Source organism: Chenopodium quinoa, unplaced genomic scaffold (assembly GCF_001683475.1).
Source record: "Chenopodium quinoa cultivar QQ74 unplaced genomic scaffold, ASM168347v1, whole genome shotgun sequence".
NCBI classification, from domain to species: Eukaryota; Viridiplantae; Streptophyta; class Magnoliopsida; order Caryophyllales; family Amaranthaceae; genus Chenopodium; species Chenopodium quinoa.
This window is the reverse complement of record NW_018742205.1, coordinates 1,406,555-1,433,402: the sequence shown is the minus strand read 5'-3', so window position 1 is coordinate 1,433,402 and position 26,848 is coordinate 1,406,555. Positions and strand designations below refer to the sequence as shown.

Genomic DNA, 26,848 nt, shown 5'->3' with positions numbered 1-26,848 from the left:
TTTATTTTATTGTATATTTGTATGTGATGAATTCTAATTCTTATTATAACCCTAGCTTTTTGATAGAAAAAAAAAAAATGGTCCCTTTATTATTTTTTTCCCCGTCTTTAGTAGCTTTGATTCCTTCTTTAGAATAATTCTGTAGGTAAAATTTCTACCAAGAATTAATTGCATATATTCGACTATTGACACGTTTGAAGTATGCTAATATAAAATACTGTATTTTGTAATTTTTGTTAATATATGTCATGAAGTTACAGTATTTTTCTTTGGCTTATCATCTGAATTTTTTTACCCCTACCCCCTTTTCTTTTTACTTATCTGTTATGGAAAGTGAAAATTTGTGTCAAAAAAAAAAAAAAAAAAAAAATTAGCAAATCTTTTCTATAAATGTTATGTTGATTTGTTCATTGTTGGATCAAAAGTAGCATATGAATAGTCGAGTTTGATACATTTTTTTAGAAGCTCCCTAGCTAGGGTTAGTGTAGATATTAGCGTAGGTCTTTTTTAAGACGACTAGCCAACTATACATGTATACAATGAAATCGAGATAATACAAAGTATGAGACAATATTTGAGATGACGGGTAATTAACTTTTTGTTTGAAATTGAAAGAGGATGAACATAAATGAGGTATGGGATGATTCGAGTTTTCTTATTGTATACAACTACCGTATTAAATTATAAGAGAATCTTCTATTACAAAACCATTGGTTAGTTTAATGCAGTTTTGGTGAATTTATTTTTATAGCTGCATTTATTAGTGGGCTTGTTGCATGATTTGCATTCATACGGCAACTTTGTTTGTGCATCAAATAGACAGAGTAGTGATTTGCAAGCTTAGGACTTTCTGCACTAAAATTATGTTTGATTTCTTTTAGGAGCATGTAGCAACTTAAATCTGCAAAGAATGTAATACCTTGCTTGCTTATCTACTAGCTTATACTTGACATGCCTTGTAAGCTATAGCCTATCTAACTCATATAAAGATTCAATACATATATTTTATTATACGTACTGTTATACGTAGTAAGATTAGCATTTAATGTCAACCAATATAAATTGACGCGTGATTTTTGGACATTGATCAATGTAACATTCACTGCATATGCCTCATGTATTTATGTGACTTAATTTATTTTCTATTTTCGCCTAATTTTTTCATTATCAATTAGGCCATACCATTACTTTATTTGCTTCTGATCAACCCTTGTCATCTTTCCATTGTCATTTTGCAACTGTTAAGTATGCTTGCCAATCAACTACAGAAGAATTTAAACCTTAATAACTTGTTGCCAAGGCCAAATTAAAAAGTTGTTGGAACAAAAACACCTTTCTATTCAATTTCGAAAGCCCCACAATTTCTGCCTTCAATATACCATGCCTCAACTACATGTAGCTTTTGTTCCCTGTTTTAAATTATAGCTACCTACTAAACGAAGTTGGAAGTTTAAAATAACGAAGGAAAGTAGGCTAACAGTTGGAAGGAACTTTGTTTCTAAATGAAGACATGATAGGTAATTAGGTATATGTACATAATTTGAGGTCTATTCCTACACTATTGACAATATGACAAGTCTAGTAGAGATATTTGTTTAATTAACCGTATTGCAAAGCGTCTAATCTTTCTATCTATTACACATCCGGGTGTACTAATTGCATTTAGAGACAATTTTAGCTCTTCTAATGAGCAAAAAGATTATAATATCTCACCAAAATTGAAGGACACCCATATTTTTATTTTTTTTTATAAAGTTCATTGCCATGTATCAAGTACTAGTATTTTGTTGTAGTAAATAAAATATATTTTTTTCGTTGAAAGAGTACACTAAGAATTACCTTTTTTTTTTTACCTAACAGTAAATAGGAAAATATTTTTAGATAAGGTCGAATTCGTGTCAATGAGTTCATACAAAGGCTAGAAAGCTAATCGAATTCACAATGGATGAAGTATTGCAAAAATAACTAGGCACTCCTAATATTATGAGATGATGAGATTGAACACATAAAAGAGTTTGGAAATAGATAATGAGAGTATCAAAATCAATTTAGTCATAAATTTTACTCATATGACACATAATTATCTTGTTGCTAGGACAATTACTAATTTGATCTTTTGGAAGTATTAAAAGACAACAGTTGTAATAGTATGAGAGAGACTGAAAAATACTGTAGCAGAGCAGTAGTAAACTAGAGAGAAGAAGGACAAGAGCGCAAACATCGGGTGTTGGTTGGCATCTCAAGTGTGACGCTTGCCGCTTTCTGTTCTAACCTGCCTAAAAGATCAACATGCCTAAGCTAGCTTCCTACCTATTTTTATCAACTAGAGAATCCTCTAATGTCTACCTTCCCCTTGTCCATTTTTAAAACAACTTAGACAATTAATAATAATATACCTTTATTTTAGTGAGATATATGATCATCCGATCATCAATAACTTTATACTAAAAGCGAAATCAGAAATGACACACGTCAATTATGGGTTAAAAATTTTCCCTCTATTTTTCCTTTCCATTATTTTGATTTTTTTTTTTTCCGCAAAAAAACTTCAAGAAAACTATTTATAACCCATATATATTCTATTGACAACCATATTCTTTCCATATACAATAAATTGGAATATTTTTACATATCTTATATGTATGTTAAAAAAAAAAAAAAAAAAAAAAAAAAAAAAAAAAAAAAAAACATATTGATTATCAAAATAATACTATTTGTTTCACTTTACTATTTTTGCAATAAACTTGATTTCAATTTGAAAGAGAAAATTCATTTTATTAACATATATATATGCATATACTATATTTGTATTAATATATACAGCACGTGTATTAATCAATTTTTTTTTTAAATATAAAACTCTATAGAAATTTAATTTTTTTTTTTAAGAAAAATTGTATACCTATATTTACGTAAAGTATTATTAAAATAACATTGCAATTTGTTACAATATAAAAGTTAGTAACAACCGTGCGTTGTACGGGACTTAAGCTAGTGGATATATAATATGGAAATAGTTTTTTTTTATGTAAGGAGTACCTTATTTTGAAGTGAGAAACTTTGCACTAATGTTAAATTTGAAGTCGTGTTAAACCAACCACACATACAAATTAAAGTATAAATACAAATATTAGTGTCTTTGTGGCTTAACCGGACGAAAAAAAAAAAAACCAAATGTCACACTATAAAAGACACTCTTCTTTTTGACTTTTACAATATTAATTGATCGGGTATGAAAAAAATAAAATATGAAAAAAGAATGATACCTATTGTAAAACCATAATGTTGAGAGAAAATCGACCGATATAATTATTTCACCGAAATTATAGACTAACAATATAAATAAGACGTGCTATAGTCTATCCAGCTATTTGCGAGATTTTATTCTTTAACTAGTGTGTCACCCGGGCAATGTCCTGGGTTACCGCTTTGATTAATTTTATTGTTGAGCAAATGGCTTGTCCATCATGGTTTTGTGTATTTGAAATTTGTTAAAGATTATGTTCTGACAAAGAGTGTTGAAAGACAATAGCAATCGCTTTGATTAAGGTTATATTTTCGTGCCAACGGCTTGTTCATCATTATTTTTGTTTTTGAAATTTGCTAAAGATTACGTTTCGAACACAGAGTATTGAAAAACAATATTTAACACTCCATTCTTTGCAAGTTGTTGATAGCTTCCTCTAATTTTTCTTCCAAGTTGCGCCTATTGTTTTTCCTTATTTTGTTTGTGCGTCCTATTTTGTTCCTTTCACTGTCCAGCTGCTACAACTGTCTGGGTTGTTGATGCTCCATCTTCTTTGTCGTTCTCCCTGTATTTAAGAGATTACGTTTTTCATTATTTGTGGGTCATTTTTTTTGTAACTGATATTCACTTTTTGAGATGTTTGACTTACATCTCATCTCGAGTCCTCTTCTTTCGAGTACTTTGTATTTCAGTTTTTCCTGTGTTGTGTCATCGATCCTCAAGATGCTCTGGTTGGTGTATGATGGCTTCCTGCAGAATGCATATATTTTAGTAGTGTCTAGGTATTACTTAAGGCAATCCCATTGGTATTTGTGTTGTAACACACCTGGCTTTGATTTTGTTCCTCTTGGTAAGCCTTTTCTAATTTATAGTTGATGTCGTATGTTTTTTGGCAAATGAGTTTAGTTGTTGTGCTTAGCTAGCTTGACCTTCAAAATGAATTGTTTGCCAACACAATGCTCTAATCGTTGCAACACCTTTTCTTTGCCATTTTCCTACATTTTGTATATGGTCATTTTAGTTTAAAGGCATTATATTGTAGTTGTTGTTAGTAAGTTGTAAGAGTCGTAGCTTTTTCTCGAGTTCCATTAATTTGTCGACCGAACTTCCCACAATTTTTTCAGCCTCCTTGTCGAACAATGCCATTGGTATACATGCACTTCCATCGTCTATGTCAATAGTAAGAGGTACCTATGAGTTGTGTTGGTTGTTACAATGCAAGATTATTTTATCTGTTTGTTTTTAAATGAGTGTGTAGTTGGTGTTTCGGGGTTTTTTGATGTGTCCTGCGGGAGAGTTACAATTCCAAGAATGCCCTTCGACGCCTGCGCCTGCAAAATCACGAAGACTCCTGGGGGTAGGAGCTCCGCCTCCGACGATCAAGTTAGTAAAGATACGGGAGGTAGAATTCACGTAATGTAGAAGTTACTTCTCGCGTAATGGGAGAATTCTGCAATTAATATTGCTCGGGGTAAGTGTTTTTCTTTTTAAGGAGTATTCAAGGTGAACAACAAATGTTCCAGCCCCCCATTAATGAGGGTCCTTCCACTATTTATAGTGGGGAAGGGATGGTTTCCCTTTTAGGGTTTAGAGGACACGTGTCAGCAGAGGATTGGAGCCCTGCTGACCAACGGCTGGATGCCACGTGTCACTAGGCCATTGGGCCACGTGTTTAGGGTATTTTTACCCCAAACATTTGCCCCTCAATGGTGCTGACGTGGCAGGGTGCCACGTAGCGCCGGTGAAAGGTTTTTTTTTTTTTTTTTTTACTCTTCAGATTCTTTTTGAAGGATGGAAAAGCAGAAGGCGAAGAGTCACGACTTTTCACCTTCTGGGACAAATTCTATAAATAGGAGAAGATGTCCCCCGAGCTCTCATTTACAAACTTTGCCAAATTTCTGAAAATTTGAGAGCAACCGGCAATTTGAGAGTTGAGAGCATTCGGAGTTGAGATTCGTTGAAAGCAACCGGTCTACAGACCGTCTGGGTCGTTGCAAGCTAGCCAGAGGTTTTCGAGAGGGTAATCAGAGAAACCCAGCCGGATTTTGAACCGCCTGCGTCTTCGCAAGCATCCCAAAGAATTTCCAGATTTTCTTCTAGGTACCGTCTCTATTCTTTCTAGCTTTTTCATGTATTTCCGTTTGAGTCTTTTACTCGCATTTTTGTTCATTGGTCCCATAAGTAGATGGACCCCTTATACCCATACCCGGAACCTAGCTGTGAACTCAGCCGGTTTATTAGTACGGCTGAGTCTAGAACTGGGTCTGCCGCCTCTGTTCTTTGGGACAACCCTTTTTCAACACCCATATCGACCGACTCTGTGTCTGTGCAGGACACAATGGCCAGAATCCGGTCTACTGCCAGAGATCCCAACTACAGAAGTGGGAGCTCAGATGAGCAGCCGCCTGAGGTCCCAGCTTCAAGCGGTGAAGTAGAGCAAGGAGAGGTAGAGCAGAGAGGCTCACCCGGGGGCGCTCCTAGCACCCCGGGTGATAGCATTTTAAACGAAGAGAGTGCTCCCCTCCAGGAGACCAGAGAGAAGGTAGGCTCTGATAAGGAGGTCTCCAACTCCCCAGCCGGCTCTGATGCCGGTCACGTTCAAAGTAGCAGTAGCAGCTACTTAACCGAATCTGAGGATAGCGAGGAGGCGGAGAGGCCTTCTTGGGATAATAGGAACGATCCTCTCATGATCGCCGTCTCCTCTAAGGACCGCGAGCTCATGCGGGCTGCGCTGCCAGATTTTATCAAACGGCGGCCGCTGGGGGGTGACTATTCAATAAAAATCCCGGCTGCTTTGGGAACAATATGGTGGGAGGATGGACAACCGAACGCGAACGCTTGGTTCGGGTGCTACGAGGCGGCCTTCATGGCCGGAGTCCGCTTCCCTCTCCACGACACAATAAAAGCCATACTTAGGGGGTATGACCTAGGTCTCGGGCAATTAACCCCCAACTCATGGGTAAATATTTTAGGGTATATCGCCGCCTGCGAGATGCAGGGCCTCAACCCCGGCTGGGAGGCGTTTGCCCACATGCATTACTTGAGTAGGAGCCCAGGCGGCTGGAGAGCCTGGTATACCTTGACCACCCAGCCCAAATACCTTATGACCTTGGACAAGCCATCCAAATGGTCGGACTGGAAGCACCGGTTCTACTTGGTTAAGGCCCCAACTACGGCAGAGAACAGAGAATTCCGGATCTACAACCGGAAACCAGAACTCTTGGGGACCAAGTGCTGCCTGCCCCCTGTCCCGGAGGATGATAGAGAGACCATCCTTGACTCCGGGTTTTTTGAGTTAGTTCCTGACACCCTCTCATCCGGAGAGATAGTAAGGGTACCTAGAAACTGGGTGCCCAAACATGACTTTTTTAGGGACGAATGCTTCTTGTCCGCTTGTGGTCTAAGCAGCATGTTTAAAAAACGTATGTATTCGGAACTCAGCCGGTTTCTTTCGTACCGGATGCTTTTATTTCCTTGCTTATTTATTATTCTAACCGTGTGCCTTCCTCTGCAGAAGAAGCCAAGAAAATGCTGCCCACCGAGAAGACACCGGCTAGGTCGGCTGCCAACATCCGGAAAGCCAATCTCGAGAAAAAACTTGCTGCCCAGGCGGCGAAGAAGGTATAACCGTCTGATCCTTCTCGTTTATTTCAATCCTTTTATCACATAACTTATATTTTTCTCGTTTACAGGACGGGAGGCAGATGCCCCGGTCCCTTCAAAAACAGGTCAGGCCTCCGCCGACCCAACAAGAGTCTGCATCCAAGGTGCAGAAGACAGCCGACCGGCAAACTACCGGCGGCAAATCAATAAAGGTCCCAGGCGGGCCTGGATCTGCGGATGTGCTTTCTGCCATCCCATTGAGGACCGCAACCGGTCCCTCTGAAGGCCGTTCGGGCCGCCAAGGTAACTTTGACCTTACACTGCTTGACCTGCCCATGCGGGTCAAGTCTTATTCACAGTCTCGATCGCAGCTGGGGGATTCTCCAATCAGCCGGCAATCTATAGGCAGAGCATATGCGAGTTTCTCACCGTCTGTTTCTGGTGCAGATAATTCTCCCCGCTGGCCGGACGGGGCACAATATGCCCGGGCCATGCTGAAAGCCGTCCCCAGGGACGAGAAGGAGGCGATCCCTGGGATCAACTCCTTTAATGCCGACCGGGTGCTGGTCGACCTGGCCGACGTATGCTCCAACAACCATGCGGTAATTTTCTTGACGTGCATTTTTAAATATGCAGTATTAACCGGCTGTATTTTTGCAGGCTATGCTGCGCGTAGAGGGGCTCAAACGAGCTTATACCCGCAAGTCTGAGGAGGTAAGGAGAAGCAAACGGGCTGTTGACGACGCCCATAATGTTGCTGACTACTCTTTGTACATGCATGGATTAGAATCTAAATCTATACGCATGGAACAGGCGGAGAAGACCAAGGCCCTCCAACAGCAGATTGATCAGCTGAAAAACCAAGTTGACCAACTGCAGGCGTCCCTGGATGATGCCAATAAAAAGTTGGAGGAACAGACAGAGCCCCTCCAACGGCTGAGCAAGGCGGAGACTGAAAATGGCCGCCTTGCCAAAGAGAATGAGCGCCTGCGCAAAGAGGCGGCTGCTGCCAATGAGAACTTCAAGGCCACCTTGGAGTCGGAGCAGGAGAGGCTCATTGAAGAGAATGAGCATGACTGTGCAAACCGGATGCAACGGGCGTTTTCCCTCATCCACCCGGAGGCGGACTTCACCGTCTGGGAACTCGCCTTCAAATATTCTGATCTTGCCATTCTGGCCGAGGAGGCGAATGAGCCGGGGCCCGGACCCTATGACGCTTGGGTTAGGGAGGAGATTGCGCGACGGCAGGCGGAGGCTGCTGAAGAGGAAGAAGTCGTTCCTGAAGCCGACGCAGCCGCTCACCCTGATCCAACCCAGAACCAACCGGAATAGGACCGGTTCACTGTTCGCCTGGAGTAGCAACTACTTCCCGGCCTGCGCGCCTTGCATTATCTTGTAATAGCACCGGATGAGATGGGCTAAGCTGTAACAATCTCCCATTTTGAATATTAACATTTTCACCGGCTGAGCCGGCTTTTGAATGCTTTTTATGTTTCTGCACTTCAATACTAGAATTCTTGTTATTTTTTATACATATTTCTGCGAGGATAACCAAAAGAACCCCGCCGGTAACACTACCGCTTGGGTCTTCGCAAACAGCAAAGAAATTTGCAAAGGTTGCCAAGAGGACCCCACCGGTAACACTGCCGTCTGGGTCTTCGCAAACTAGGCGAAGAAATTTGCAAGGGTTGCCAAGAAGACCCCACCTGTAACACTGTCGTCTGGGTCTTCGCAAACTAGGCGAAGAAATTTGCAAGGGTTGCCAAGAAGACCCCACCGGTAACACTGCCGTCTGGGTCTTCGCAAACTAGGCGAAGAAATTTCGACCCAAAACCAAACCGGATGGCGTCTTGGTAATTGCCCCTGGATAGCGGTCTGGGTCTTTGCAAGCCAGGCGACTATCCATATGATATAGCTCGAATATACACTAAGTGCCAACATTAGATTCGGGAGCCAGTCGGTTTATACTGAATTACCGGTCGGGACTTCGCAAAAGAATCACGCCAGATTAGGATGTCCATTCACCGGTTGGGCTTTTGCAAGCATACCCCTGAATGAATTATGGCCTAGACCAAATGTTTAGGCCTGCTCTTAGAGAGTCAGGCGGCGGTATTGAGTACCGGCTATCCTTCCAAAAAGTGAGCCGGCTGCAAGTTTGGGGTTGCTAGCCTGCCCTTTTTTTTGGTGCGAAGGATCGTCAGGCGGATTTGTCCGCCTGTGTGATCGCTTAGAACAATTTACCACCCAAATGGGAGATGTTCTCTTCGATGAATTCACCCGTATGGGTGTCACCGGATGAAAAAATTAGTTACTGGTGCCGCTTGTGGTAGGCACAAGACATGGCGGCTGTATACAAAATTGAATGTAATTCTCATTAATCATTTGAAAATTTTCAAAAGATGTACAATACTTAGAAGTAGTATTTTTTGAGGTTATCTACATTCCAAGTTCTAGGCAACTTTCTTCCGTCTGGAGTTTCCAGGCGGTAAGTGCCGTCTCGTACTTCTTCAAAGATCCGGTAGGGTCCCTCCCAATTTGGGGTTAATTTGCCTTGTTCATTGGCCCTACCGGTTGCCTCCATTTTGCGAAGCACAAAATCTCCTTCTTTCAAAGGTCTTTTACGAACCCGCTTGTTGTAGGCTCTAGTCATACGCAGACGGTAGATCTCATGACGCAAGGCAGCATTCCCCCTTCGCTCTGGAAGAGCGTCTAATGCCAACCGCATGGCTTCCCAGTTAGCCTCCTCATCATATAACATAATGCGTAGAGTAGGCTCATAATGTTCAATGGGAAGAACTGCTTCAGTGCCGTATGTCATGAGAAATGGGGTCTCACCGGTTGCCCCCTTTTCGGTTGTCCGGATAGCCCAAAGGACATGAGGTAATTCCTCTGCCCATAGTCCATCGGCTCTTTCTACTTTCTTCTTTATCCCATCTGAGATCAACTTGTTAAAAGCCTCAACTTGACCGTTTGCCTGAGGACGGCCAACGGATGCAAAACAATGGGAAATTCCTAGGTCTCCCAACCAGGTCTTCAGGACAGGCGTTTTGAACTGCGGTCCGTTGTCGAAAACCATGGACATTGGAACCCCGAACCGGGTGATGACGTTTCTCCAGATGAAAGAAATCACGTCTTTCGTTTTAATCCCTTTTACCGCCTCTGCCTCAACCCATTTGGTGAAGTAGTCTACTGCTACAAGAATGTAGCGGCGGCCGCCTGATGCAGGCGTATAAGGTCCCAAAATGTCCATGCCCCATTTAGCAAACGGAACCGGACTATGGATTGTCGTGAGTACTGTTGCCGGTTGATGTATCAACTTAGCGAATTTTTGGCACTTGTCGCAACTCTTTACTAGATCCATGGCATCCGCTTCAAGAGTGGGCCAGAAGTACCCTTGCCGTCTGGTTCTTCTGGCCAGGGACCTGCCGCCAATATGCGAGGCACAAAACCCCGCGTGCAGATCTTCCAAAACTTCTCTCCCCCTATCCGGGGTTACACATTTCAAAAACGGCTGCAGGTATCCCTTCCGGAGGAGTTCCCCTTGATGCATAACAAAACTTGAAGCACGCTTCTTGAGCGCTGATGCTTCTGAAGGGTCATCCGGCAAGGTACCATCCGTCAAAAAGGACCGGATGGGATCCATCCAGGTAGCAGTTCTGTCCAAGACTCCAATGGGATCATTCTGAATACTTTGTTTTTCAATGACTTCCCAAAAGACCGTCCTAGGAGCATCACCGGAGGCTGATGATGCCAACTTTGAGAGGGCATCCGCCTGATTGTTTTCAGACCGGGGCACCTGTCGCAGATGAAATTCATCGAAGGACGCAGCCTCCTCTTTGACCGCCTGCAGATATTTGATCATAGCCGGATGGGTGGCTTCGTAGTCACCAAGGTATTGGCTAACGATCAGCTGTGAATCTGAGCAGGCGTCGACCTTTCTTGCACCGGCTGCCTTACACATGCGCAATCCGGCTAGCAGGGCTTCATACTCTGCCTCATTGTTGGAGGCTTGGAACTTAAACCGTAGTGCATATTCAAACTTATCCCCTTCCGGGGAATGACAGATAACACCTGCACCACAGCCGTTCACCGTAGAGCTGCCGTCTACAAATAACTTCCAGACCTGATCAGGGTTTTCCGAGTGCACCGGCCTAGTCATCTCGACAATAAAGTCGGCAAACGCCTGACCTTTCACTGCCCGCCTGGGTTCAAAAGTTATCTCAAGACCTTGTATTTCAACAGCCCACTTGATCATTCTACCGGATGACTCTATAGCAGTCATCGTACGCTTGAGCGGCTGATCTGTGTATACCACAACCGGATGTGCCAAAAAATAAGGCTTCAACCGCTTGACTGCTACGAATAAGGCCAACCCAAATTTTTCGATCATGGGGTACCGGAGCTCAGCAAGTTTTAAGACATGGCTGATGAAGTACACCGGCAGCTGAATGCCGTCTCTCTCAGCGAGGAGAACGGCACTAAGGGCGTGATCAGAGACGGCTAGGTACATGTACAGAACCTCCCGGGGTAGGGGGCTCACTAGCCTTGGCAAAGAATTCAAGTGCTGCTTAAGCCTCTGGAATGCCGCCTCTGCTTCTTCACCCCATTCAAACCTTGACCTCTTCCTGATTGCCTGGAAGAAATAGAGGCACCTGTCACCTGACCGGCTAAGGAACCTCCCTAATGCCGCCAGACAACCGGTCAACTTCTGGACCTCTTTTACAGTGCGGGGGGACTTCATGTCAATTACCGCCTGTATTTTTTCCGGATTAGCTTCGATGCCTCTTTGGTCAATCAAGAATCCGAGAAACTTCCCAGACTCAACACCAAATACGCATTTCTTTGGGTTAAGCATGACCCGGTGCCGCCTAAGTGTGGTGAAGGTTTCTCGCAGGTCTGCTAGGTGATCCGTCTGCAGCTTGGATTTGACTATCATGTCATCAATATACGCCTCTACATTCCTGCCAATCTGGTTGATAAAAACGGTGTTTATCATGCGCTGGAATGTAGCCGGTGCATTCTTCAACCCAAACGGCATCACCGTATAGCAGAATAACCCCTGATCAGTGACAAAAGCCGTCTTCTCCTGATCTTTCTTCTAGAGAGGTATTTGATGGAAGCCGGAATAAGCATCCATAAAGCTCATTAACGCATGGCCGGCTGTTGAGTCGACTAGGATGTCAATCTTTGGAAGCGGGTAGCTATCTTTTGGGCATGCTTTGTTCAGATCTGTGTAATCCACACACATCCGCCAAGTACCGTTCGGCTTCTTTACTAGAACGGCATTTGCCACCCAATCCGGGTAGTAGCATTGCCTAATGAACCCAGCATCCAACAGCTTTTTGACCTCAGCCGCTGCCGCTTGAGATCTTTCTCCACCATGATCCCTCTTTTTCTGCCTAACCGACTGCTTTTTGGGATCTACGGCTAGCTTGTGGACAGCAAGATCCGGGCTGACGCCTGGCATCTCTTCCACTTCAAAGGCAAAGATGTCTTTGAATTCCTTCAGCAGCTGGAGCAAGCCTTCTCCCAACCGTTCGAAGGCTACCGTCCCGACCTTGACTGTTCTTTCAGGACGGCTGTCATCTAGGATGACATCAAGGCAGTCGCCAGCCGGCTGAGGTCGTTGGTCATCTGACCTTTCCCCGGCTAGTGATTGCTATTTCTCCTTTTTGACGGGTGCCAGTTGGTCCGCCTTTCTTTTCATACCGGCTGCCCTTGGAGCCGGGACTGCTGGGTCGCAGTTATCAATATCAATGGGCTCGCCCTGGCCGGCTGCACCCATAGTTGTCTTGACGTCAGAGAGATAGAACTCTCTTGCCGTCTTCTGGTCCCCGCTTAGGGCACCGACTGTACCATCATCCTTTTGAAATTTGACCAACATGAGGGACGGGATGATGACAGCCTTAGATGCGTTGAGGGTAGGACGGCCAAATATCATGTTGTAGGCGGACAGCTCCTCCACAACTAAAAACTTGACTATCATGTGGCGTCCTTGCCCCTTTTCACCCAGCCGGATCGGAAGATCTATGCTTCCGACCGGATGCACTACTCCACCCCCAAAACCGACTAGTGGGTGAGGAGCCTGGTGCATGTTACCGGATGTGTACTTGAGCTTGGTCAAGCACTGATAACTGATTAGGTCAGACGAGCTCCCGGTGTTTATTAGGATTCGGCCAACCTTCTGGTTGGCAACCTTGCATTCGATGACGATGGGGTCATCATGAGGCCGCCTGACTTTGCCCCGGTCCTTTTCAGAAATAAGGACCTCAGGAAAGATGTCTTTCGACGCCTGGCCCTCATCCACTGAGTTGACCAGCTTCCTGATGTTGTCTTTGGTGCCCCGGATGGTAGGACCCCCTCCGGCAAAACCGCCTGCTATTGTGAAGATGGTCTCTTCATCCGTCTCGGAGTTTACTAGGCCGGTTTTTTCCGCCTGCCCTTTCTTGGCCTGGGTATTACCCTTAGCCTTGGGTAGGTAGGATTTTAGGGCCCCCTCATCTGCCAGACGGTCCAATAGCCGCCTGAGGCTATAGCAGCCATTGGTGTCGTGGCCAACATCCTCGTGGTATTGGCAATACTTGCTCTTGTCCCGTTTATTCACGGGGCTTTTCATTTCAGCCGGTTTGTCGAGAGACATCCGGTCTTTGATTTCCAGGAGGATGGTGGAGCAATCTTTTGTGAACTCGTATTTGGGGACATATGGTTCTGACTTCCGCCTGATCTTCTGGGCCGGCTGTCCTGATCGGTCAGCTGCCCAGACCCCTTTTCTCTTTTCTTCCTTTCTTGCCGGCTGATGCTGTTGCCGGCTCTCTTTTTTATCAGACTTTTTAGAATCTGACGGCTGCTTAACAACACAAAGCTCCGTCACCTGTATATAGGCTTCGGCTTCAATTAATGCCTCTTGGAGGGTAGCAACCCTCTTCCGGACGAGGTCAAACTTAAAAGTCGACCCATCCTTCAGACCTCGAAAGAAGTCTGTATAGGCCACTTCGTCTGATAGTCCTGGAATCTGAATTCTCATCAGATTGAACCGTCTGACGTACGACCGGAGGCCCTCCCGGTCGCCCTGCTGTATTGCCCCTAGGTCGAGGCTAGTCTTTTTGGCAGGAATATTCATTGAGAAATTTGACGTAAACAAGTACGCCAAAGTTCGAAAGCTGTTGATGCAACCGGCTGGTAGGTTACCAAACCACCGCTGGGCTATGCCCTTGAGGGTAGCCGGGAAGCATCGACACCAGACGGCATCATCTAACCCCTGGAGGTACATGAGGTTAGAGTAGGCCATTAGATGGTCTTCTGGGTTGGTGGTGCCGTCATAGGCCCCCACCAAAACATTCTTGATCTTAGGCGGCTGTGCAGCCTGGGTTATCTCTGGTGAGAACGCCGTTGGCTGTTCCCCCAAATTTAGCAGGCGCAGCTGCCAGTCCGTGGGTTGGAACGGCTGCTGCGCTTGCCCACCGAAAAGACCCGGTGACATAAAAGGGGATCCACCCAACCCATTCGGTGTGCCGAATAGGCCAGGCTGGATCACTTTGGGTCCAGACCGGGCAGAAGCTTCGCCCGTCTGGCTCCCAAGGTTCGTTCCCGTACGCCTGTGTGAGACGTCATGGAAACTGTCCGGGAAGGTCGACGTTGAGGCCGACGCAGACGCCTGACCTCGCTTCTCTTGGAGAAATGTGCGGGCGTCTGAGAAGGTTTTCTTGGAGCCATCCGGCTGTACGTGCCGGATGGCCTTTCGCAGCTCCCCTTGAGGAAAACGGAGTCTGCTTGGATCAAACCTTAAGCCCTCTCCCTCCTTTGGCTTGGGATGAGGGGTAGGAACTCGTTCTTTGACCACCTTCTTTCCAGAAGGCTTCTTGGCCGGCTGACCCTTCTTTGGAGTAGCTGACCGGATGAGGCTCTTGATCTCACCCTTGAAACTATTCATGAAAGACATGAGTTCGTTTCTTGTAACGGGGGCTGAGCCCTCCACCGTTTGGGCAATTCCAGCCGGTTGCCCGGCTGGGTTGCTGGGAGCAGCTTGGCTGATTTCCCGTTCTCTTCTATCTTTAGCACGAGGGTGCTTCGTTCTGAAAGACCCATCCGGGGCCACATATGTTTCAATTTCGTCGCCACTTTCATGGTCCGTCTGGACCTCAGGCTCGACCACAGGCCGTTTGCCCTGATTCGGTGACACAGTATCAGAAGTCATCTTAGAAGTACTCTCCCCACAGACGGCGCCAAATGTTTCGGGGTTTTTTGATGTGTCCTGCGGGAGAGTTACAATTCCAAGAATGCCCTTCGATGCCTGCGCCTGCAAAATCACGAAGACTCCTAGGGGTAGGAGCTCCGCCTCCGACGATCAAGTTAGTAAAGATACGGGAGGTAGAATTCACGTAATGTAGAAGTTACTTCTCGCGTAATGGGAGAATTCTACAATTAATATTGCTCGGGGTAAGTGTTTTTCTTTTTGAGGAGTATTCAAGGTGAACAAAAAATGTTCCAGCCCCCCATTAATGAGGGTCCTTCCACTATTTATAGTGGGGAAGGGATGGTTTCCCTTTTAGGGTTTAGAGGACACGTGTCAGCAGAGGATTGGAGCCCTGCTGACCAACGGCTGGATGCCACGTGTCACTAGGCCATTAGGCCACGTGTTTAGGGTATTTTTACCCCAAACAGTTGGTATTCTAATGTACCTTGTCTTAGGGTATTTGACTATATCATCGTAGTTTGAGCAGTAAAAAGTTTCATCTATCTTTTTCTTACATGCAGCACAGGAGTTGTATTGCCATTTTTTGTCAGCGTGAATGCTTGTTATTGTCGCACTGCAAGTAAACATCTCCTGCAATAATATAGTAGTTGGGTAGTATGTTCAATTTTATTGAAGTGTCCTTGCTTTTATTCAAACATATTTTCATTTGTTAAAGATTAAGCTAAGTGTCGTGATATTGGATAGCAGAGAACCAAAACTTATACCGAATAATCTAGTAGAAGTATTCATAGCAGGTACTGTCAGATTGCATAGTAGTTAGATTTTTTTTTTTTTGAAATATTTTAAAATAATGCTTTCATGTATTATTATAGTTTCTATATTAAGCATAAAACACATTTAATTCAAAATAAGGTATTCACAAACTTTCAGCTATTGATGTCAATCATGTCATACTTAAATTTCAGTATATTTAACTATACTATAACATACAAAATAAAACACTGCACAAAGGGTGAAACGGGTGAAAAACAAAAAAAAAAACCATACATCATAAAACACAGGACTGATATATGTAATTTTCTATGAATAATTTAGAATTCTATTAAAATATGTAGTTTGTGTTTTATATAAATAACCACTATTGTCCTTTTTTTTTTTTTATTACTGCACATATATATTGAGTGATAGATAGATGTAGCCACAAATAGGATAACAAAGAAAACACATACTTCTAATAATGATTTATATAGAAAAGACTACATGAGAAGAATTGGGTATATAAGCAACTACCTTTAAGATGAGCCATCCAAGTCCAAGTTCCCCTTTTGCTTAATATGTGACCAGAATCCCTACAATGCAAAAAGGGAAACATATTCATTATTTTTGGGAGATAACATATTTTTTTTTGGAGATAACAGAGTCCCTACACAGATTCATTTTTTTTTTTGGAGTTTAAAGAAATTTCACGTAGTCATATGACATTGAACCAATTTCACCTAGTTATATCCAATAAAGCTCTACACAGAAAAGTTATAAAGCGTTTTTCTGTCAAAATACTATATACTATAAGTCAAATTAGTCACCAGCTCAGAATCCTCTCACTTTACTTAAATTACTTTAGTTCGACAACTTATCTAGTCTTACTCCTTAACTCATCGAAAATTTTCAAACATCTTCCCATTTAATTAAAGAGCTTAAACCTTAATGACTGCAATACTGTCAAACTTTCACGATAAAGTTTTAACATATGTCTACAAAACCTTGTCCTCCCATATATGTCTATAAATCAAAGTAGAAGTTGCAATTGACCAAGACATTCACGGAACAATTAGCATATTTACATTAATTCAGAAAAGTCAATGCGACTACATTAAGCTAATTTTTATTTACCACAAGAGTAGGGAAAATAAATCTCACAACAAACTCACAATTTTCAGAAAGAATAAAAACCTCAAGATCCGGATCAATACTCAACATTGTAATTTCTCAACCTCCCTACTAACATACAACCCCAATCCTCAAAGACAACTACATCAAAAGTTAATCATAATAACTGAAGGAGACCTATTCACATCACAGGAAGAAGTGTAGCTTTGGAAAGAAGATAAAATAAATGATTCATCATAGGAAGTAATCTATTCTTCTATCTTTGTATTACTTAACAAATACATTGCCAAAAAATAAATACACCAAAAATTATAAGTTTTGAGCTATTCAAAAATAAATTGACTTCCAATAAGCTTTCCTGACTTCCACAATGAGTATAAGAACCCCAAGGCTCAATTCTGCACCAAAACCCCAAAAAAAAATTAAAATAAAAAAATAAATCAGAATCTATAGATAAACCAATTAGATATTGAAGATTAAAAAAACTGATTAAATTGAGGAATTAAAATTTATACGAGAAAACATAAGGGAACACTAATAAGCTAATGACCTTTCTTTTAAGGGAAATAAGCAAGCCTTATGGAAATTGCAAGAAAACAGATAATATATATATATAATATATATATATATATATTCGGAACTTCAATTCAAAAATCATTGTATAATTTACATTTCAGTTACAAACTCTACATCTTATTTACTTGGATTTTAATTAATTTAGAATTGATGGCCCCAAATGAAAAAAGGAATATGAAAGAACTACAATTAATTGGTTGGCAATAATTGCATACTCAATTACACTATATTCAGGGAAAATTAAGAGGTCTTTATATCGCCTACCTCAATAGAAAATTTATGACGACGATGTGCCGTCATGGTGGCGGTAATTAAATTGGTGATCTTTAACCACCAATCAGAAATCAAACCCTCTTCTGAATCTTATTGCAAGTACAATTTCCATCATCATATATATATGATAATAGATTGTTGTTGCTTCGTCCGCCACCATGTGCGTTTCATCATCCCTTTGAAGCTGAGAACATGCAATTCTATGATCCACAATTTTTTTCTTTTAATTTTTGGTAAGAATATAATGAATGAATATTTGGACAAGTGTAATAAACTCTAAAGTACAATGACTGTGTGGCCCACATTACTTTAATTTATTGGTCTTTTTATCATTTTATTTAGACGGAGATATAAGTGTATTTATCTAAATATATGACATGAAATGAGTATTGGCTAAGATGGTTAGGAGTTTTGGCTTCATTCCTAAAGATACAGTGGGGGGGGATGACGTGGCACATAGACATTTGTAGGAACACTTTTTAATATATAAGTATAGATTTTTAATTCTCTTACCTAATTTTTTATAGTTGTTTTATTATTATTATTATTATTATTTTCCAATTATTAGGTAAGAGAATTAAAGATTAAAGAATTAAATCTTGCAAAAATTAATGAAATTTTACAATTATTTGCAAATCTAATTACTTTAGGCCGACCTTATAAGAGTTATAACAAGGCTTATGTGCTAGGAAGAAGGGAGTATAGAGTGTCAAGGCCAAGGTGTATGTGCTTCAATTAAACCCCTTAGTGATAAATTGTAAACCATCCCTCGCTCGAACTAGTTATGGCTAATGTAAGTAATGTTAATAGGACTCTTTTAACAAAAAGTTGGTTCTCATATGACAATTGATATTCTCTCCCCAAGGCAATAATCCCATGCTAAAGGGTGGACGGAAGATCGGATGAAGACACTAGCATCACTTACGCTAAGTGCACTAATATAATAAAGTACGGAATATCTAGCTACGGATTAATTAATTACCCAAAACATTGAAATGTGACTTACTCCGTATTGTTAAAAGACGAAACAAGTTGAACTAAACTTTTCATTTTTACATTTTACGATCAAAGCATAACTAAGATACATGGGCATACACCACTATTATTGACACTATATAATCAAGTGAAATAATATATACACTTGCACGCTTGTATCCTAAAAATCTTTCCTATTCGCATTCTACATTTTGGACCTTTGGTACCACCTTACTATTCTTCTTTAAGCTTTTGACTATATTGGACCAATTATATAAACCTATGTCGTAATAAATATATTGGACCAATCATATTATTACTCATCATATTAGGATTCAAAGGTAATAAATAAAAAATTTCTCATTATTATTGTGACTATTAAAATTTAGGGAAATTATCAACGGTGACCCTCAACTTCTGCTACGCACCAATAGTGACCTTCTTTTTTTGAATTATACAAAATGACCCTAATTAAGAAAATTATCTCACATATGACATTAATGAGTGTTATTTATTTTGAAAAAAAACTAACTATGGTGAACTTTGAAAAAAAAATAAAATAAAAACTAAAAATAAAAACCACCAACCCAGCCACCACCTTCACCCTCTACCCTCTCCCACACCTCAGCCCGACATCCCCACCAGACCAAGAACCGCACCGCCACCAGACCAAACCCACTGCTCATCCTCCCACCACAACCCACGAACCTCCTTTTCTCTCTACTCTGACCTCTCCTAAGCCCAAATCTAAACCCGACCGACAACCGCTCCTCCAACCATAACCCACGATCCTCCCTCTCTCTCTCCTCCACTCAGACCCAAACCCGAACTCTAAACACCTTACTTTTTCTCTCCTCTGACGACCTAGCCCTTCGAAATGGTGCTAGAGATTCGGCTGAGGTGAGGTGGTAGAGTTAGGGTTTCGGTGAAGGTGTTGGTGGAGTTGCAGGTGGTGTTGTGGGTAGATGGTTGGTGGTGGTTAATTTTTTAAAAATGTTTTTTTATTAAAAATAAATCTAACCATAGTTAATTTTAATTAACAATTTAATAAAATAATAAAGTTATAAGTGGGAAAAAATTCTTAACTAAGGTCATTTTGTATAATTGATTTTCAAGAGAGTCACCATGTGTGCGTAGCAGAAGTTTGGGGTCAGCGTTGAGAATTTCCCTAACATTTAAACCTCATACATTTAGAATACTATAAACTTGTTCCTGTTATGTAAAAAATAAAAACATGTATACATTTTATATAATACATGTATAAAAATAAAGACATAAAGTACGTAGTATTTCATATAATAAAGTGGAATAAAAATGAGATTTATTATCTTGTTGTTAAAGTAAAATGACATGGTTCGTGGGGGGCAAGTGCGTATACAAAGGAATAATTCTAGTTGACGAAGGTGGAGTACAGAATGTATGTTGTTCCACGGATCTGTGTGTCTGTCCAATTTATCTGCTCATTGTATATTTTTTTAATTAGCAGTACTTGTAGTTAGGTGAAGAACTAATCAAGATTAGCAACATTATTAATAATTTCATTAATTATAATAAAGATGATTTGTATAGTTTTGACCTTACTATAGTACTTGTATTAATAATATGTGTATGTCTAGCTATTAAGCTATGTCATGGACTTGCAAACTGGAAATTATTTAAGGTATAAGTTGGTTACTGATGTATTAGGATTTTTCCAGTCGTTTGTTTTTGTTTGTTTTATTGGGAGATCTAATAAGGTCAATACAATGCTACTCTTTGGTTTTTAACACTAATGTATACAATTTTTATAGTAAATTATTAATGTTTTCATAATCATACAAGACACTTACCGCCACGAGTTAATAACTTAATTGCATTGCTCTCTCCATCTTATTTCAGATAATAATGCTAATTATGGAGTATTTAAGTTCATACTCGTATAATTAACTAGGCTGAAAGTTCATACATAGCTTTTATTTCCTATTTACTTATTACATATACGTCGATCTTTGATCATACATTACAAAATTAATGAGAATAAATATTAATATACACAGTGGAACGACTATAACAAAAATCTTCTTAATTCACTTTTTAAATCAGATTTAATAATTTTGTCACAATACATATTGTTGGGTGTAGCGGCCCACTTTCGATAAAATCAAGCAAAGTTACTACTTGCTCATGATTTCTCTAAACTTATCTACTTGAACATTCTAGAGAATTCTTGACATTAGAAGGAACTAAAAGATATGGTTCGTGAATATTCTAAAATATTATAGCTACAAGAATGATTGAAGGTATTTCTGGAATTTTCATCCATTTCTTCCAACCTCCATCTATAACTATAGATATTGGTGATGGACATACACACAAGGGAAGCCACTTACAACTAGTCTTCCTACATATTACAGTTATTATTGTACTATACTAAGGCCCTGTTTAGTTCCCCTTATTTTTACTTATTTCAGAAAAAATAAGTTCAGATCAGATCAGATCAGAAAAAATAAGTTCAGATCAGAAAAAATAAGTTCAGATCAGATCAGATCAGGAAAAATAAGTTCAGATCAAATTATTATTATTATTATTATTATTATTATTATTATTATTATTATTATTATTGATTTATGATGTATCGGATTTGATTTTATCGTTTGTTTGAACTAGCAACATTGTCTATGTTATTAAATAGCACAAACAATAAACGATAATAATTAAAATTTCATTATAAGCTCCAAATCATAAACGTTTACAAATATAATTTTCATTACAAGACGTTCCAAATTTCCTTTGCTATATTAAGTTGTACTTCTTTCATTACAGCTTTACGATTCTCGTTAAACAAATCATAATCTGCTCTTGGTTCGATTTCTATACCACTATCAATGGGTATATCCAACTCATGTAATCGAATAAAATTGTGAAGTGTGAATGTAGCAACCATAATTGCCAATTGATGTTTAGTGTCCATTTGTGGCATCATTGTCAATATTTTCCATCGACCTTTTAATTGTCCAAAACATCTCTCGATCGTTGTTCGAAGTGAAGAGTGAAGATAATTAAAAAGTTCAAGCATGCCTTGTGGCGGTGGACCATTTCGAAATTCAGGCAAATGGGTTCTAATATCTTTTTCTTTTATTGGACTCAAATATCCAACGGTATTCGGATATCCAGAATCTACTAGATAATATTTTCCTGTTACAAAATAAAGTTATACAGCATATTAGTATAGTATCATGTATGGAGTAAAAACATACACTATTTTAAATTATACCTGGAGGTGGATGGGGAAACCGAAATTCTGGTACAGTTAAGCAATGGTTCCATACAGTAATATCATGAGCACTACCTTCAAATCCAACGTTGATAAACGTGAAAAGCCTATCAAAGGAACAAGCAGCCAAAACATTCCATGTTTTTTTTCCTTTACGCCCTCGATGTGCCACACCATCATCGTCGCTTACAACTGCATTTATATGAGTCTCATCCAATGCTCCAACACAATCCTAATAGTTCATTAACATTTAGGATACATTTTATAAGTGATTATATATTGCATATGCATAAAATAATATAATGACAATGCAAGATAATAATAATAAAAAAAAATGTAGTACCAATCTATTTTGTACGAGTATCATTTTAATTTATTTATTTTTGGCACTTTTAATTTACTTACGGAGTGTAATTCGTGCGTGACCCAAATCATGTCTTCCAAGTTTCAATAGAGGAGCCTAGCGCTAACATGGGTCGGAAGAACCTATGAGAGGTTCCAACTCGGTAGAGTCTTTTTCTGTATATAAAAACAAGGTTCAATAGAGGAACAAATGAATAAAAAAACACTTAAACACCCTAAACAAGTTAAATATAAAAGCTTAAATAAAAAAAGGAAAATGAAATCTAATAATCCCACCTTTGCTCCTATCTTCCAAAAACAATCTCACCTTTTGAAATTTTAGAAACAATTCCATTAATAATAATGATATTATTATTATTATTATTATTATTATTTAATAGTAATAATAATATAATATAATATAATAGTAATAATAATATAATATAATATAATATAATATAATATAATAATACAATATAATATAATATAATATAATATAATACAATATAATATAATAATAATAATAATAATAATATAATATCATATAATAATAATAATATAATAATAATAATAATAATAATTAAACATTAATATTAATATTAATTAACATTAAAAGTAGAATATTGAAATAATTAAAATAAGGTCAAATCAGAAAAAATAAGTTCAGATCATATCAGATCAGAAAAAATAAGTTCAGATCAGCTAAAATCAGGTGAATTAAACAGCTTCTAAGTACTCACCCTAATATTTTAGAGTGCCTTGTACTCTCCTAATTTTTCTATAGTGGATTATATCAGTGCTCATTGTCATGGGTTTTTTTGTGGAGTTTTCCTATTGTACTTCTTTGCTATTGATCTTCCCTTTATTATTTTCTTAATTATACTTTTCAATCTCTACATTTTGATTTGTTTTCGCTACGTACTCAACAAGCTTAATGCAATAAAAATTATCATAATTATGATTATGATACTTTAGACTAACCGTAAAAAATCAAATGTAGTCATATGCCCCAATTCATTCTAATATTACCAACTTAATTACAATGTGATTAATTGTCCATATCCAAAAAAGAAGGATCGATCTATTCACATGTGGGATTTGGACCAACAAATGTATTCCATTTTACAAATACAATATGGCTACCGACCTACCAAAACCATTATGAGATTTATAACAAACAATTATTCCTCCTCTCATCATACACCTATGAAGATAGCAATCACTAGCAACAGTATCTACAATATTTGCCAGCTAAGAATTACCTCACTCCGTACTTTTGAAGCACCAACCCTATTAATATACTTACTATTGGATTATGTTACTTTTTGTATATATCCTTGTATAATCTTTAAAATCACATAATAATCATAAGTATCTTATATATAAACGGAGTTCGTTTATACAGAACATGATCAAGAGTTTTATATGTGAGTTTACTGTGTCTATTATACATATTCTTACAATTATAACACTTGTATACAACAATTTGCTAGTTAGATTGATAAATTAGACATTTAGACACTTTGTATGTTAATTATCATACACATAAGATAGTATTAGATTAAAATTGAAATAATTCAGGTCTATTATATGATCATTACCATATATCTCAAAAAATTTTGTTTATCCAATATATTATCCATTAAGATAAAGATTAAATACAGCTGGTCCTGTAGTGTGATACAACCAAAGAGCAACTCTCCACCAACTAAGCTGCCAATCAACGCCTTAGTAATATATACTCTGTCAAAATTCAACTCCTTTATATTTTCAATTAATTAAACTTAATAATCCAGACAATACCAATATTAATAAACCTCAGTCAACATACCAACTCTTCTTCTTTACTTAGTTATCTAATCTTAACAATTCTTCCCCGAAATTCAAGCTTCTCTTTCTTAAAATTCCCCCAAAAAAACAAAACAAAGTTTTCTTTTCTTCCCCTCAATTTTTCTCTCCATCAAAAAAAAAAATTCCCAAAAAAAATTTGATCTTTCTTGTAAAACTCTGCAACATCCCCTGTTTTTTTGTTCGAAAACAGGGGTAAGGTGGGGCTTTTTTGGCCCTCCTTCTCCCCCAATTATTCCCACATTCATGAACAACAATATTTTGATCAAAATCATCGTTGACATTAGAATCATCACATTACAACCGATCAATGTCATCATTCACACCCACAATACCTAAAGGTTTCGCTTCGATTCGATTCATCGCATCTTCACCGGCCCCGGCATCGTCGAGTATCGGGAAACTAACACATTATTCAATCCCAACTGTACCTGTGGTTGATACAGCCTTCGATATAATCACAATTGCTTTGATCCTCTGTTTTCTCATTCTCTCTCTTGTCTCTGTTTTCTTCATCCTTCATCTTCGGATCAAATCCCGCCATTTTTTCAAGCTTCAGCGTTTCTCCACCCACTGGGGCCCACGTTTTCTGTTGGTAGTTTTTATCTCTCTTTGGTCCATCAACGAATTTTTTCGATTGCCTATTTTTAGAAAGAGTTTTGTTTTTCCGTTTTTACCCTCACTTCCTTTGACCCACCAAACCCAATTTTGTAAATTCCATGTGATTCTCTCTTTCGGGTTGTATGAACCCGGGTTCTTGGTTGTTCTTCTATTCTTGGTAAATATCTCAATAAAGAAACGGAGCCCCGGTAACTTGTGGGCTATCGGGTTCGTTGCAAGCATTTGTTTACCCTTGGTGATCGCGCTTTATTTGGCGGTTAATGTTTCGCCCGGGCGGTTATTTTTACCGCATGTGTTTTACCGTAGTTCGGTGTTGTTAAGGGATAAGGAAACCAATGCCCGTATTGTGTATTGCACGTACCCATTATTCGGAACCGTGATTTTTGCGGCTTTTTGCGTGGTGTATGCACTTGCGCTCTTGACAACGTGTTGGAAGGTTGTCGCGCTTGTTATAAATAAGCGTCTTAAGGCTCGTATTAACATGCTTATTTCGACAGTTTTGGTATGTCTTGCAACTCAAGTGTTGTTATTGACAATATCTGCATTTTGGGAGCCAGAAAATGTGTGGTATTACCTTTTCGTCCTCTTCAATTTCGTAAGTGTCCTAACATGCGGCGTTGTAGTGGAGGGTATTTTGGTAATCATGCCAATTAGCGACTCGCTTGATGTTGCAAGTGATCAAATAGACGAAAGGAGAGAGTGTATAGATGAACTTATTTGAATGGGCCGACAAATATGGGCATTCCAATTCGTCAAGATGGAGGACAATTTAGTCCATCGGTGATCAAGTCAGGGCTAGCCACAAGCGCGACACATGATTAATCATAAATGTGGAAGAAAGGTGATGAAACATGCATACACATTTGAATTAATGATCATTAGAAGCAATGTAATGTGATGTTTTGATGATCCTTCATTATGATTCTCTTGCCCTTTGAATTCACCATGAGATATGCTTGTGTATTTTTCTTCTTATTACTTAGCGTTTTATGATTTTGTGGTTTAGGTTTGCTTAATTAATCTTTGTGTATATAAGATTCAAGCACTAACCAAATTAGTCACAAGTTAGAGGAAATTTTTTGTCACCAAACGAAGCACAAATGTAAATTTATGTACGCTTCAAGTACTATGAATCTCAAGTACTAACATAACAATTGAAAGTTCAATCGGAAATTTGTTACAAGTTTTATAAATTTTCAAATTTGGTTCAATTTTAAAGACAATTTGATCATTTGCTGTTTTGTTGATTGAGCCAATATATATGCACATGTAATCTAGTATTCTACTATTCCAAAACAAGTTTGGGACTTTATAATTTTATTATCTTTGCCGAAAAAAACAAGTGAGCATTGAAGATGTCAAAGGCTTGAAAGCCCAATCAATATAATATTGGATCTCTGATCCTCTACACAAAGTTGTAAACTCAAAGTACAACCCAATATTGAATGTTTCAAACTCAAACATTGTGACAAGCAACATCTCACTCTCAAAGTACAACCCAATATTGAATGTTTCAAATATAGACTCACCATCTATTTGGCCTTTGAACCTGTCCATAACAATATAACGCGGCGCTGACTTAATCCAATCCATAAACTCGATCGGAGTGAACCAGTAACAAAGTAGGGGTTTAATGCGCACTGAGCCACTGAGCGAGCTGCTAGTTTAATGTCATTCTTTCTCCACAAGGATTTTGGAGATCCGGATAGAGAAGCCACGTGACTATATAAGTGTTCTCCATATTTCTTTTCCCCAAAAATAACCATTTAAAGGGCTGCCGCGCCCGCCACAGTGAGGGAAATTCCACGTCACATAATAAAAAATGGTTTCATTGCAAATTATAAAGTGTTTTACCCTCTTATTATTTTTTATCAATATGGAACACTTACATGTGTTTAGAAGGATATATCACAACATATAAGTCCAAAGTTCCAAACCCATACTATACAAAGAAGACAATGTCCACATTCCATGACCAAAAATGGTTTCATAGTAAATCATAAAGTGTTTTACCCTCTCATATTTTTTT

At 39.3% G+C, this 26,848-nt stretch overlaps 1 protein-coding gene across 1 annotated transcript; it reads right to left on the bottom strand.

Moving 5' to 3' along the window:
- Positions 1 to 21,501: 21,501 nt before the first annotated feature.
- Positions 21,502 to 24,742, bottom strand: LOC110726222. Its single transcript, XM_021905688.1, has 4 exons — positions 24,630 to 24,742; positions 23,494 to 23,554; positions 22,009 to 22,240; positions 21,502 to 21,929 (listed from the first exon to the last, which is right to left on the bottom strand). The coding sequence occupies exons 1-4, from the start codon at positions 24,740 to 24,742 to the stop codon at positions 21,502 to 21,504; spliced, it is 834 nt and encodes a 277-aa protein (XP_021761380.1).
- Between the last annotated feature and the right edge of the window lie 2,106 nt (positions 24,743 to 26,848).